Source organism: Ciona robusta, chromosome 9, assembly GCF_009617815.1.
Source record: "Ciona robusta chromosome 9, ASM961781v2".
In the NCBI taxonomy this organism is placed as follows: domain Eukaryota; kingdom Metazoa; phylum Chordata; class Ascidiacea; order Phlebobranchia; family Cionidae; genus Ciona; species Ciona robusta.
Genome location: NC_143243.1, coordinates 8,099,075 through 8,113,374, shown reverse-complemented (window position 1 = coordinate 8,113,374; position 14,300 = coordinate 8,099,075). Strand labels below are relative to the sequence as shown.

The window sequence follows — 14,300 nt, the reverse complement described above, 5'->3', positions numbered from 1 at the left end:
TATCTATGTTATGTTTCTGTCTGTAGTCGGTGTTTTTACAAAAGAGGTTAAGTAGATTTTAAACCTTACCTTTGCTCGATGTCGAAGATGATTTTGATGAAAATGAAGTAATTTTCGATGTCTGTTCAATGGATCTTTCCATGTGCTGCATCAAACCACTCATCGGTGATTGTTCCATACTCGAGTGACCTCGAGTGCCGGCAAGTTTGCTAATCTTTTTCCGCATGCTGGCGCAAGATTGCGGTGACATGCTGCAAGTTGTAGTTGATGATCCACCGTTGGTTCCAATCAACTCACATTCGTATGATCCCGCGTCTTCCTCAAAGAGGTCATTGATGATCAACGAGTAGCAAGCGCCGAATGTTTCAGACTTCATGCGACCGCTTGAAAAACTGAAAGAATAAATCATCCGTTTAAAACCAAGCAAATATTAGGGCACGGAAAAGAGAAATAGGTAGTTTAAAACTTACCGAATTGCCGCACCGTCCTTTGTCCATTCCACACGCTTGACATCGTCTGGATTTGAAACGCTGCATTCAATATGGACTTTACCATCCAGTCTCAACTCAACATGGAGTTGACCGACGACCATGGGCCCTCTGCGTTGTCTTGATGCAGCTCGACCCATTGGCGATGATCTGGTAGGTAGAAGGGTCATTAGTAAATGAACACTGCGGTCTCAATGCATTTCTGTATTTGTATATTTCGTCAAAGTGCTTACTTTTCATAAACAGAAGTTGCTGCTGGTGTTGGTCGTCGTCGTGGTGTCACGTCCAAGGTAAAGTCAGTGGTCGCGGATCCTTTGCTGGATTCAGCGATGCATTGATAGTTGCCGGCATCCATAAGACGACAGTCTCGGATTTCCAGCGTTCTCTTTCCTCGGTTTGCACCAAGGTTGTATTTTTCGTTGTCCTTGATGATACGGCCATCGTGGTACCAAGTCACTGCACAAAATATGATGGTTTAAAATCTCACAAAATTCGAGAGTTGGTTTTTACATGAAAATGCTCAATTAGTTTTCACTTACGTTTTGGTGATGGTTTTCCGTCGCACTGCGCTGAAAACGTTGCCACGTCTCCCTCGAGCACATATTGACTCTTCGGCTGTAGTACAAAGTACGGAGCTCCAGCAGATGACGAAGGAGTTGCGCTTCCCATCCTACTTTCTGATGTAACATAAGGACTGAATCCAGATGAGCGGGAAAGTCCTCGCTCGTCAAATGCGGTTGAACTTCGAGACTCCACTCGTTCGTTGGCCGGTGTCAGATGTGTCACAGTTTCGAATCGGTTTCTTGAAATGCTCGTACGTGCGTCGATCATGTCCAAACTCACGTGGAAGTCTTGCACACCTCGTTTCGAAGCACTGGACTCGAACTCGGATCCTGTAACTTCGAGTGTGGCGTAGTCTGATGTTTCGCCCTTGTAGTTTTTAGCCGAGCAACGGTAGGTACCGCTGTCTCCTTCGTGGCATCGTACAATTTCAAGTGTTGTGACTCCTGTAGAACAAACATTCGTTAGCGTAAGTAATTCAAGATATAAACACTTGGGAAGAAGATATATTTTAGGATTCCTACCTCCAATGTTGCTGACGTAATATTTAGTTCCTCCGGATGCGAGTTCTGTTCCGTTCCTGTACCACGTGATCTGTGGTTCAGGTCGACCGCGCACAAACGCGCTAAGCTTGGTGCTCATACCAGCAGGAACAACATGGCTGCGCATGCGCAGTTGGAAGTTTGGCGCGTAATCTGCAGCAGATGACGTCACTCCTTGGTCACCTCTTGCTTTCAGACGTGAGCTGGTGAACTCGATTCCAGATGAAAGATCTTCCTCGTATTCATCGTATCGTCTGTAGGAAGATTATGTGTGTAAGCGAAATTGTTGGGAACAAATTCGACAAATGTTAACACTGTGAATCAGACGCTTACCTTGATCGTTTTGATTTTCGTTGTTTCCTTGATTGTTGTCTTCGGTAATATTCCTCATCGCTGCTTTCGCTTGACGAGGATGACGAGGACGAAGAGTAAACTGGTCGTCGTTTCTTCTTCTTTGATACAACATCAGTGACTGGTCGCATCAGCTCTTCGAATTCAAATGATCTGCAAGTAGAACAAGATTTAGGAAGACTGTCAAAAACACACTGACGACATCAATGTAATATCCATTATTGTATAGTGTGTTCTACTATACTCGAAACCTCACCTTCGTCGTCTAAGTTTCTTCAAGTAATTTGGTTCCTCATCACGAGCTTTTTTAGTGAAGCGTTTCTTTGATGCGGATTTAATCATTTCCATCTCGATTTCCATTTCATCGACTTGTTCTTGTCTTCTTCGTTCTCGCTCGCGACGTTTGCGTTGGTAATTAAAATCACCGTCGCTTTCAGAGGCAGCAGAGGATGCAGACGTGGAACGTTGTCGGCGTGCTGGTTTAGTTGTTGGAAGATCGGCTTCGGTTTTTACACCGGCATACTTCCATGTGTCGTAGTTAACTGGTCGAAGTAGTTCATCGTCCGATTCGATATCAACGACCTTGCCACTAGTGAGCTCGGTGGTTCTGTTAAAAAGGAATAATTGGTGAGTGCCCATCATAGGAATTGTATCGTTTTATTTATAAGTTTGTGCAAAGAAAAATACTTACTTTAGTTTCTTGGTTCTTGAAACGGCGCTATCGTGTTTCGCTCTCAGTTCTTGGTAAGTTTGCGAATACGGGTCACGTTTTGGAATCTTTATCGGTTTGTATTGGTAGATACCATCTTCCTGCTCAACAGTTTTTACTTCTCTTTGTGCAAGAGATTCTCGCTGTTCGCGCAGAAGTTCGGAGTAGCTTTTGAATTCTTCACGTCTCGGTTCTTCGCCTCGTTGTTCCATCTCCTGCATGTATTCGTTGGCGGTGGTTTGGTCCAAGTAACTCTGCACTGGTTGAAGCACTTTCTCATCATCGGACATCGGCTTGAAGTATTGTTTCCATGCAGGTGGAACAAATGGTCGTGGATGGTGTTTTCGACCTGGAGAAAATGATCTGTGTCTCTTTCTTTGTGGGATCTCCTCTTCGTCGGGAGATAGGGTCGGCTCACGGTGTCGAGCGTAATCATCAATCATAATGTCGTCTATTACTCGTGGTCGCTCTCGTCTAAAATGGAATAGTTTGTTATCATGACTGCCGATGTTTAGCATAACTGTTTGTATTGTATGTTTCGTTACCCACCTGGTAGATCCGATACGTTTGTCTGGTACAATGTAAGCTACATCCGGAACGAACTGGCGACGCACACGGTACGATCTTCGTTCATCTCGAGATATATCTGTTGGGTGATAAACTTCATTGGCATCTCTAACCTTCTTGTACCATTTGAAGTCGCTCAATGGTACGAAGTTGGTGAGAGCGGGATCCTCTTTGAGACTCTTTTCCGATCGTTGCAGTGGTTCTGGCATCACGTAAGGCATCCTCAGATTGAGCTCTCGTTTTCGTTCTTCTTTGATTCTCTCTTTTTCAAGTTTCTGTTCCGAATCGCTGATGGGTTCGCGGTGGAACATTCCTTGTGTCGAAGCAGTCAGGAGCGCTTCTTTTGCAGCGTCGTTGAATCGCACATCAACCGATTCACCCTTCAGGACTGAGACCTTGTCGGCTAACTGGTAAGCCTTTTCTCGTGCAAACAAGTCAGCATCTTTTCTTGCTCTGAAATAAAAAACAACGTTTAGAAATCAGCAAATACAAAACCGACACTCCTGTTACAATTAATAAACAGTGTTGTCATACTTACTTCTTGCGTTTTTGGTATGTGATTGCGTGAACTTGTAATGTTGCTTGACAACTTGCAGTACCAGCTGAGTTCTTGGCAGTTACTTTGTATTGTCCCGAATCCTGTTGGAAGGTGTCGCGGATGAGCAGATAGCAAGAATGCATGTCTTCCCATTCAATGTCGTGGTGGTGGTCTGGTCGAATTGGTTTACCGTCCTTCTCCCTGTTATGAAAATATATTTAGTTCGGAATCACATTTTTACGGTAATATGTTTTTGTATAAGAAACACGAATGCGAAGGCTTACCATTCAATTGTTGGTTTGGGGAATCCAGTAACACGGATGTCGAACCTCGCGTTCTCGCTTTCATCAACCTCTTGGTTAGCAAGAAGTCGTCGGAACATTGGTCGAACACTGAGGTCTTCCTTTAGTGGTTTGTCTGTTGGGCACAAAGACGTTATAAAAAAACATTCACAAATTACCATAACCCGTTGGGGTAAGACAGTTAAGAGTTAACCAACCTTGCACAACCAGCGCCGCTTTACATTCGTCCTCGCCGTAAGCGTTCTTAGCATGAACGATGACTTCACCAGAATCCTCTAGCTGGCATCTCCTGATCTCAAGCGTGTAAAGTCCTTTTTCACGAATTTCAGAGTAGTGAGTGTCATCAGGATTAATTTTGATCTTTTGACCATTGTGGAACCAACTGATTTCAGGTGCCGGGTGCACGGTAACTGTACAAGAAGGTTGAGTTTAAATATTAAATACGTTGTCGGACTGAACGTTGTGATTAAAAGGTGTGCAAACTTACCAGTTATGGTAAAGAGAGCGGTGTCCCCGGTGTAAACCGTCCTGTTGTACAATGGCAAAGTAAACTCGGGTGGACACTTGATAATTCGAGAAATCTCGCTTGCAGCTGTCTTGCGGCCGCGTTTCTTATGTCGGTTCAGGTAAATGCTTCTTCGAGTTCGAGTCCACTCTCTGAAATAGGAATTCATTTGGTTAACTCTGTGCCTGTAACAAAACTGGTATACAGTGCAAGCGGGTGTAGGTTGAAATACGCACCTAGTTTTCAGTTCAACGCAAACTTCACAAATCTGTGTTGATGAACCGAATGCGTTCTCAACTCTGCACTTGTATGTTCCATCGTCAGTTCGAACGATTCCCTTCACGTAAAGCGAGGCTGAGCTGGTGTGGGTGTCGTATGAGAATTCATATTTATCTCCTTCTTCAAGTTTTAAGTTGTCTTTGTACCTAAGAGAAGAAAACACATGCGTAAGTAACATCCTGCGAATATTTAGTTATAAAACGGATAAAGCTGTTGGAAATAAACCGCTTCTTACCAAGTGATTGTTTCATCATCGTCGGCGTCACGGATTCGACAAGTAAGCTTGGCGTCGTCCTTTTCTTTCACGAAGACATGGTGCATAGGCATAAGTTGTGGCGTCATGTCAACGGACTGCACCTTGACCTTAGCAACAGATTTACCCTTTAGTGATCGCAAGGCTCCTCCAGATGCGTATCTTCCCAATGAGATGATAACAGTTGAGGTGTCTTGCTTTTTAATCGTCTGGTAAAACTTCCTATGGAGTGTGGTCTGGATCGCAACAGATCTTCGCTCAATGAGGTCTTCATCTACTTCTGGATGCAAGGTTCGCAGCCAAGGATGTTCAAGAGCATCATCCGCAGTCATTCGCTCGCGCTTCTCTTTAACTAGAAGTCTGTCAATGAAGTCAAGTGCGTCGTCCGAAATGAATCTCCACGCTTCGTGGTCGAAGTTATAATCGGCCTCAGCCACATTTCGTAAGGTTTCGTTGTCATTTTCGCCTTGGAATGGCGACAGTCCAGTGAGCATAAGGTAAGTCAGAACACCAACCGACCACATGTCTGTTGCACAGCCTACGGTATCGTTTTGTACAACTTCAGGAGCGCAGAAATCAGGAGTGCCGTACGAGATTCGTAGACCTGTCAAATAAGCGTGGTTAGGTTTTAATACCTTAACATATGTTACATAGACATAAATTGAGTACAAAATCAAACGAATAATTACCTTCTCCTGTTTTCAGTTCCCGTGATACTCCAAAGTCGATGAGCTTGATCTTCCTGCTCTTGCGAGTGACGAACAATATGTTCTCTGGTTTGATGTCGAGATGGGCAATGTTCTGCGGGTGAACGTAAGCTAGTGCTTCGAGCACCTGTTTGATGAGATATGCACAAACGTTCTCGTTCAGCTCAAACTTCGTTGCAATGACTCTTTCAAGAAGATCTCCTCCGGACACGAACTGCACAACGAGCGCGGTTTCACCCTTGGTATCGAATACTTCATGCAACTGAAGAACACGAGGATGCTGCAGTTTACGCATAATTGCAACTTCTCTGTTGATTGGCGCCTTTTCGGCTTCATCAGTAAATCGGCAGAGTTTTGCAGCGAAGGTCTTGCCTGTGAGAATCTCACGTGCACGATGTACCGTACCAAATGTTCCTCGTCCAAGTTGTTCCATTATCTGGTATTTATCAAGAACACTGCTCTTGTTGACTACTGCTTCGGTTGCCACAAATTTCTCTGTAGCATCAACCATATCATCGTAGTTGGCTGCCATCATTCGATCTTCTTTAGTTGTTACAGCATCTGACGGACCTGATGGTTTACTCTGCCCGTACTCGTTCTCAGCGAGGACTCTGAACAGATATCCTGTCTTTCCGGAGAGATTGCATACAGTGTACTTGCACGTGCCTGACGATGAAACCTTCAACCATCTATCGCTGGATGTTGTGCTCTTCTCGATAACATACTTCAGGACAGGTTTGCCACCGTTATCTGATGGTTCCTTCCAGGTTAAGTCAACTGAATCTCGTGTGACATTAGACACCTTGAGGTTCTCAGGTTTAGCTGGGACATCTCCAACCAGCAGCTCAACAGTAGCTTGGTTTGTACCGAAGCGATTTTTCACTATCACGTTGTAGAAACCAGAATCGTTTCGCTCTGCGTTGGTAATAGTCATCGATGTGAAGGACGACGTGGTAATGAACTGTCTGTGGTGATCGGCAGACACCAATTTGCCAGCTTTGGTCCACGTGACATCGGGTTGAGGACGACCTTCAATTGGAACTTTGATGCTAACGACTTCGTGCACTTTGCATACTGTAGCTTCAGTCATCATATATTTTGGTAAGTTAACCTTTGCTGGAAGTTGGACAATCAGATCAACTGTCTGTGAGATTGAACCTCCTTGGTTAGTTGCACGGACGGTGTATGGTCCTTCTTTTTCAGTAGTAACATCATGTACAACCAAGGTGTAATGATTTCCCTTGGCTTCGGATATCTTGTATTGAGAACATCCTGTCATTTCTTTGCCTCCCTTGTACCACTTAATGATCGGTTTTGGTTGACCAGTAACCTTGCAGCTGAAAGTTGCGTTTGAATTTGGCTTGACAACCAAATCTCTGATCGACTCGGCAAATTTAGGAGCAGCAATTCTGATGTCGTCTTTAGGTAGAACCTGCTCAGATACATCCGATGGTTCAGAAGGTCCGACGGCGTTCTCGGCAATGATGCGGAACTCGTAACTAATGCCCTCCACAAGTCCAGTAACGTTGTATACTGACTGTGTGTGAGTCTCATCGTTGATTCGTCTCCAGCGAGGTCGTTTGGTATCTCTTCGCTGAATGGTGTAGTTTGTGATTCTGCTTCCGCCATCCTTAGGTTGTTTCCAGTTGAGTGTGCATCCAGTTTTGGAAACACCGCTCACCATAAGCTGTGTTGGCTGTTCTGGTACGTTGTGTGGTGGCTTGGCTGCAACCGGGGCGTCGGTTTCCAAAGGCTTAGAAACACCGAAGCAATTTTCGGCCGAAATACGGAAGTAGTAAGCATGCTTCTCTACCAATCGTTCAACCTTGTATGAAGTTTGTGCAACGCGGGAAGTTACAAGAGACCATTTGCCTTCTTCGTCTTCAATGTCGCGTTTCTCCACGATATAGTTTGAAACAGGAGCACCGCCGTCGTCTTCTGGCGCTTTCCAGTTGAGTACCATGCTCTTATATGTGATGTCTGATACTTCGACATTGGTTGGTGGGTGTGGTACATCCTGTATTTCAACATTAATCGAGTAAACGTTGTGGCCATGAGCGTTGGTCAACTTTACGAGATATTTTCCTACGTCCTTCGTTCTGTCCGATGTTTTAATCACGAGGTGCGTGTACGTTTCGGTCGTTTCAATCTCATGTCGATCACTCTTGTCGAATCGACGTCCTTCCTTTGACCAAACAACTTGTGCCACGGGGCGTCCAGTATACGGAACGTGAATTCTTAATGTTTGGCCGTTCTTACCGATGACATGATCTTTGAACCTCAAGTTTCGGTTGTCCAAGACCGGCACGCCTTCAACAACAACCTTGCCCTCTGTGTCAGCAGATCCAACGTTGTTCTTTGCTACCATAGAGTAACAACCTTCGTCTTCATCGCAACAGTTAATGATGTTCAACTGGTTGACTTGTCCTTCTGAAATCATCTTGTACTTGCGACCGCTCTGTAATTCTTTTCCGTACCTTATCCAGGTTATATCAGGCATAGGCCGGCCAGATACTTTGCATGTCAGTGTAGCAGTTGATTCCCGCACGCCAACAACAGTGGTCAAAGCTTCCACAATTTCTGGCTTCTCACCAGCAGCTTTCTTAGTGGCCACCGGCATCTCCATCATCTTAGGGCGGGATTTTCCTTGCTCGTTAATAGCGAACAAGCGGAACTCGTATTCTGCTCCTTGGTCCAAACCTCCGATTTGGTAAATTCGATCCCGTATCATGTCCTCGTGACTCTGCTTCCAGATTGTCATTCCGAATTCTCGGTGTTCAATGGCATATCCCCTAATTCCCTTTCCTCCGTCGAACTCAGGTTTGTTCCAAGCCAATGTAACGGAGTCTTTAGTTACATGATGTACTTCAATGTCTTCAGGGCATGATGGTTTATCGAAAGGATCTTTGCACTGAATCAACTCGGTTGGTTCAGATGGTTCACCTTCTCCCACATCATTGAGAGCAACAACGCGGAATTGATATTCAGCATCCTCCACTAATCCTTGAACGGTAAATGAAAGATTCTTGGTCAGCACCTTGTTCACTCGGACCCATCTATCTGATCCAGCTTCTTTACGTTCAACGAAGTATCCAGTTACCCTTGAACCGCCATCATCACGCGACCTTGTCCACGCAAGGAACACTTTGTCTTTCCTCACCTCGTTGATTTCAACAAGCTGTGGTGGCTGTGGTGTGAATAGTGGATTCTTAGGAGTGACTGTCTCAGTGCATTGAAGAGCGTCGCCCAATCCGAATGTGTTTTCTGCAAATACCCTGAAGAAATATTCACTGCCTTCTGTGAGACCTTTAGCACAGCATTGGGTCGATCTAATCTTAGAGTCGACAGTTGTCCATGCTGTTTTTCCAACCTCTCGTTTCTCTACAACGTAGTTGGTCACTTCACTTCCCCCGTCGTTAATCACTGGTTTCCATACGATGTTCAGTGACGTAGCTTGCATGTCGCCAAACTGCAGCGGGCCCTCTGGAGCGTCGGGCTTTCCGATTACTTGAACACGAATAGCCACTGATTTCTCTCCAAGCTTGTTAGATAGGGTCACTTCGTATTCTCCTGCATCTCGACGATCTACGCCTTTGATGACCAGCTCAGCGACATCAGTTTGAAGTGCTATCATTGCCCGAAGGTTGAGATCGACTTCAGGACCTGAAATCTTCTTCCACGTTGCTTGTGGTGATGGTCGACATTTGAAAGGAACCCGGAGGCTAATTACTCCGCCTTTCCTGACCACAATTGGCTCTTCGAAAGATTTCAATACTTCTGGTGGACCACTTTGATCTTTCACAACAATAGCATTTCCCATTTCCATCGGTGGTCCGGAACCTCCTGCGTTAATGGCAAGAATGCGAAGATAGAACTCGTCACCTTCGGGCATTCCTTTAAGTGTATACTCTGTGATGCGGATTGGAGTTGCATTGTATCGTTGCCACCATGAACCATCTTTGCGAATTTCGATGTAGTATCCAAGTAGTTTGGAACCGCCTTCGTATTCTGGCTTGTCCCAAGCAACAGACAATGATGCTTTTGTCATGTCCACTATGCGTAAGTTTCTTGGCGCGCTTGGTGGAGCAACTGGTTCTTGGCAAGTAGCAGGAGAAGTCTCCTTGCTTGGCTTTCCTTCTCCTTTAGCATTCACAGCAATAATTCTGTGGATGTATTCGACACCTTCGATAAGTCCACTGCTGACATAACGGGTCTGTGTTATAGGTGTTCTTGTCGCTCGTATCCAGCGTGATGCTTTTGGTTCTTTGCGTTCGACGATGTAGCCAGTGATTTCTGTTCCACCATCGTTAACGGGTTCCATCCAGACGATTGTCTGGCTATCTTTACTTACTGAGCTAACTTGCGGGGCACCGGTTGCACCAGGAAGGCCATATTGACTCTGAGCTACAACTTCATCCGACATCAACGGCTTGCTGACTCCAAATCGATTTTGCGCGAGTACGCGGAAAACGTATTCAGAATCTTCGTTCAAGTGGGTTACTTTCATGTTCGTCCTAGTAACTGTTCCGCTGACGCAAACCCAATTGGGTCGATGGCTCTCTCGTTTTTCCACAACATAATTACTGATGGCTGCTCCACCGTCGTAGCTTGGTAGCTTCCAGTTTAGTACCATGGATGTCGAAGTAATATCAGAAACTTCCACTGGTCCCTCTGGTGGTTGCGGTACATCAAGTATAACGACTCGAATAAGTTGTGTGCATGTGCCAGAAGAGTTCTTCAGTGTTATGCGGTAATCGCCACGATCTTCGACTGTCGATTCACGAATCTCCAACGAAGCATTGGTTGCCGTTGACTTGACAGTGGTTCGATGCAGATCTTCTTTTATTGGTTGTTCGTTCTTTGTCCAAATAGCTGTAGGCGCTGGTCGGCCAGAAATAGGAAGGTTCAACTGGATTGGTGATCCAGCTTTAACGTTAAGTGTCTTCTGCGGCAAGCTGCTCATATCAACAGCCGGAGAAGCAAGTTGTTCCTTCACGGTAACGGACGATAGCAACTCACGTGCATCGCCGAGTCCACTCTCGTTTTTGGCTCTAATGCGGAAATAATAGTCGAGACCATCTTTCAGACCCTTAACAGTGTAGTGTTGCTCCTTTGTCTTTCCAGCCCTGATCCATTGTTCTTTACCTTTCTCCATAACCTCGACAATGTATCCCTCAATACGAGATCCACCATCTTGTTCTGGTCTTTCCCAAGCAAGCGAGACGCTGCTGGCTGTGACATCGGTAACTTCGACAGAGGCAGGAACTGAAGGTTGTTCTGATATCTTGATGGCGTTTTCTGTTTCTCTTCCCTCGCCAACTCCGTGCTCGTTTTCCCCGAGAACTCGGAAGAAATAGGAAACTCCTTCAATCAGATCGTTGATCTTGAAACTCATCTTTGAGCATTTTGTTGTGACGGTACTCCATGCTCGTCGAGTGGATTCGCGCTTTTCAACGACATAGCTTCGGACAGCACTGCCACCATCTATCTCAGGTGATTCCCAAGCAAATGAGACAGAGTTCCTTGTCACTTCACGGATTACAATTGGACCAGGTGGTCCTGGTGTATCGTAGACCCGTACGCTAATAGAAGCTTCTTTGCGTCCGCTTGCGTTCTCGACGGCAATGGTATATTTTCCAGCATCATGACGATCAACCTTTTCGATCTCAAGTTTGCTAGCAGCTTCATGAGTTTCAATGAAAGCTCTTGACGAAAGCTCTTCACCATGTGGTGCCTTGGTCCAGGTAACTGAAGGTGTAGGTCGTCCCTTAACAAACACATACAAACGTAATGGTTTGCCGGCATGAACATTCACCGTCTTTCGGAATGTGTCGTCAAGTTCGAGCTCAGGTTCTTCAACAATTTCCTTTGCAAAGACGCTGTCAGTGAAAGTTGCTGGTTCTTCACTTACACCATTAACGTTGACCGCAAACACCCTGAACTTGTATTCAGAACCATGTTTCAATCCAGCCGCGGTGAATTCTGTGCTTTGAATGTAGTTGGATTTGTGAATCTTCTGCCACTCGTCCGCATGTTCAGCTTTGCATTCTGTTACTTCAATGATGTAGCCATCGACCGGAGAACCACCGTCAAACAATGGAGGAGCCCACGCCAAACTGATGCTGCTTCTTGTAGAGTCCGTTACCTTGAGATGAACCGGAGCAGCTGGAGCAAAGACTGGATCTTGTACACATCCGCATACACTTGCATCGCTGAAAGCGCCAATTCCAGCAGCATTTTCTGCAGCTACTCTAAATTCTACCATCGATTTGTGTCTCAAGCCAGTTGCTTTGAATCGGAGGTCGGTAACCTCCTGCGTCTTGTTACATCGGATCCATCTGTAGCCTTGCTTGTCACGTTTTTCAATGATGTAATTCTTGATGTCCGAACCGCCATCATTTACTGGCCGTGTCCAGGTGATAGTAATGGAGTCTTTAGTTGCTGCAGCAATCTCAGGTTGTCCCGGTGCATCTGGTGCAACGAATTGATTCTTTGCCACAAGTGGTTCAGATTCTAGTGGTTTTCCTTGTCCATATTTGTTTACCGCTGAAACGCGGAAGATGTATTCGTTGTTGACAATCAAGTTCGGGATCGTGCATGAAGTGTGCTCAAGTGTCTCGTGAACGGCGATCCAGCTAATTCGAGAGGTTTCTCTCTTTTCAACAACATAATGGCTGATTTCAGCACCACCATCTTCCTCAGGTCGCTCCCAGGATAAGTTGCATTTTTCAGCGGTCACTCGGCTAAATGCAATTGGACCCTTTGGCCTGCCAGGTTTGTCGAGTACCTTCACATTGATTGAAGTTCTCTTTTCACCACACTCGTTGCGAAGTAACAGTGTGTATCGGGCACTGTCCTCGCGACTAATGTCCTTGATTACCAGCGCTGTAGAGTTGCCGGCGGTCACAATAGTTATCTTTTCGTTGTCTTCCAAGTCGGTTTCGCCCTTCGACCAAAATACATTGGGTTGTGGCTTTCCAGAAATTTCAGCTTCCAGTCTCAACACGTTGCCTGCTCGAATTTGCACAACATCCGACATGAACCGGCTGTCTAGTTCAATTGTTGGAGCCTTGTACTTAGGCTTGCAAACAATAGGGCCTAGTACCTCGGACGGCTGACCCATTGTACCGATTGTGTTTCGTGCAGTGACTCTGAATTCGTAAGAGTCGTTTGGTGTGAGTCCTGTAACCTCGAAGGTGGTTGCGGTGACATTGGTAAAGTTGCACTTAAGCCATCTTCCTTCAGGTACATGGCGGCGTTCGATGAAATAATAGGCAATCTTGCTTCCACCGTCAGCCAGCGGTTTCTTCCATTGCAGGATAGCAGAGTGGCGAGATATATCAACGATCTCCAGGTCGTAAGGAGGACCAACAGCGCTAATGACTTCGACCGGTCTGCTTGCATCACCTGGCTTGCTGATTCCAGCTTCATTTTCAGCGAGGACACGGAACTGATACTCAAGACCCTCCAACAAACCTAAATTAATAATAACATTTAGAAGATATTAAGCTTTATTAAAAACAAATGTAAATTGTTGCATTTTTAATCACGTTACCTTTGATTGTATGGGTAAGTTTCGGGGTTGCCTTTTCAGTGTCCTTCTGCCACAAGATCGAGTTCTTCTCTTTCTTTTCAATGTAATAACCAGTGATTGGACTTCCACCATCATGAGTTGGTTCCATCCAGGTGATCGTAACTGTGTCTTTGGTGACTTCACGAACCTCTGGTGTGCCAGGTTGTCTTGGTGCAGCTACAAAATTAAAGAAATTAACAACTATTCAAAATGCCCAGTGTAGAAGCTAAGCTCGGTAAAAACTTACTGTATTGATAATCAGCCCTGCATATTTCTGATAGCAGCGGTTCTCCAAGGCCGTACTTGCTCTCAGCGATGACTCGGAATTGATATTCAGTGTAACGTTGCAACTTGTTAACCTTTACTGTGGTTCTTGTTGTACATGATGTAACTGGAGACCAAGTGGAACGTCCGAACTCTCGGTAGTCGACGGCGTAATTTGTTATTTCGCTTCCTCCAGTATCGGTTGGTGGATTCCATGACAATGTGATGCTGTCTGCAGTCACGTTGAGGAACTGGATTTCTCCAGCTGGAGGTCCAGGCATGTCCAAAACGACCACTTCAAGTTTGTACGACTTTTCACCGACGTTGTTCTTGATAAGCATGGTGTAAGTGCCAGCATCCGTCTTCTTCGAGTCGTTGACACGAAGGGACGTTGAATCGGCTGTTGTCTTCATGGCGACTCGGTCGCTCTCTGTTGAAATATTAGCATGTAAATAAGCTATGGAGTCCGGTGTTAGAAACAAAGTTTTGTTCATGGTTGGTTGTGTTGTCTTACCGTTCAGGGCTTTTCCGTTTGTCATCCATGATACAACAGGTTGCGGCTTGCCAATAATCGGGATGTTGACTTCGATCGGACTGCCTGCTTTGACGGTTACTGTCTTATGGTAAATGTGTCGAATGTCAGCTTCTGGTACAACTACAA

The 14,300-nt window shown here is 45.5% G+C and overlaps 1 protein-coding gene across 28 annotated transcripts in view; it reads right to left on the bottom strand.

Annotated features, from left to right (window-relative positions):
- LOC149731924 (titin-like) overlaps positions 1 to 14,300 on the bottom strand; it is a 163,307-nt gene that overhangs the window by 1,945 nt on the left and 147,062 nt on the right. For all 28 annotated transcript variants that reach the window (XM_089885393.1, XM_089885399.1, XM_089885394.1 and 25 more), the window contains 19 exons: positions 14,154 to 14,294; positions 13,623 to 14,069; positions 13,358 to 13,552; positions 5,785 to 13,278; positions 5,078 to 5,699; positions 4,800 to 4,988; positions 4,546 to 4,715; positions 4,256 to 4,468; positions 4,041 to 4,173; positions 3,757 to 3,957; positions 3,201 to 3,671; positions 2,634 to 3,125; positions 2,199 to 2,549; positions 1,925 to 2,095; positions 1,574 to 1,845; positions 1,028 to 1,495; positions 722 to 944; positions 471 to 638; positions 70 to 392 (listed from right to left, as the gene is read on the bottom strand). In XM_089885393.1, the coding sequence (XP_089741519.1) occupies positions 70 to 392; positions 471 to 638; positions 722 to 944; positions 1,028 to 1,495; positions 1,574 to 1,845; positions 1,925 to 2,095; positions 2,199 to 2,549; positions 2,634 to 3,125; positions 3,201 to 3,671; positions 3,757 to 3,957; positions 4,041 to 4,173; positions 4,256 to 4,468; positions 4,546 to 4,715; positions 4,800 to 4,988; positions 5,078 to 5,699; positions 5,785 to 13,278; positions 13,358 to 13,552; positions 13,623 to 14,069; positions 14,154 to 14,294 (12,744 nt within the window). The remainder of the gene's footprint in view (positions 1 to 69; positions 393 to 470; positions 639 to 721; positions 945 to 1,027; positions 1,496 to 1,573; positions 1,846 to 1,924; positions 2,096 to 2,198; positions 2,550 to 2,633; positions 3,126 to 3,200; positions 3,672 to 3,756; positions 3,958 to 4,040; positions 4,174 to 4,255; positions 4,469 to 4,545; positions 4,716 to 4,799; positions 4,989 to 5,077; positions 5,700 to 5,784; positions 13,279 to 13,357; positions 13,553 to 13,622; positions 14,070 to 14,153; positions 14,295 to 14,300) is intronic.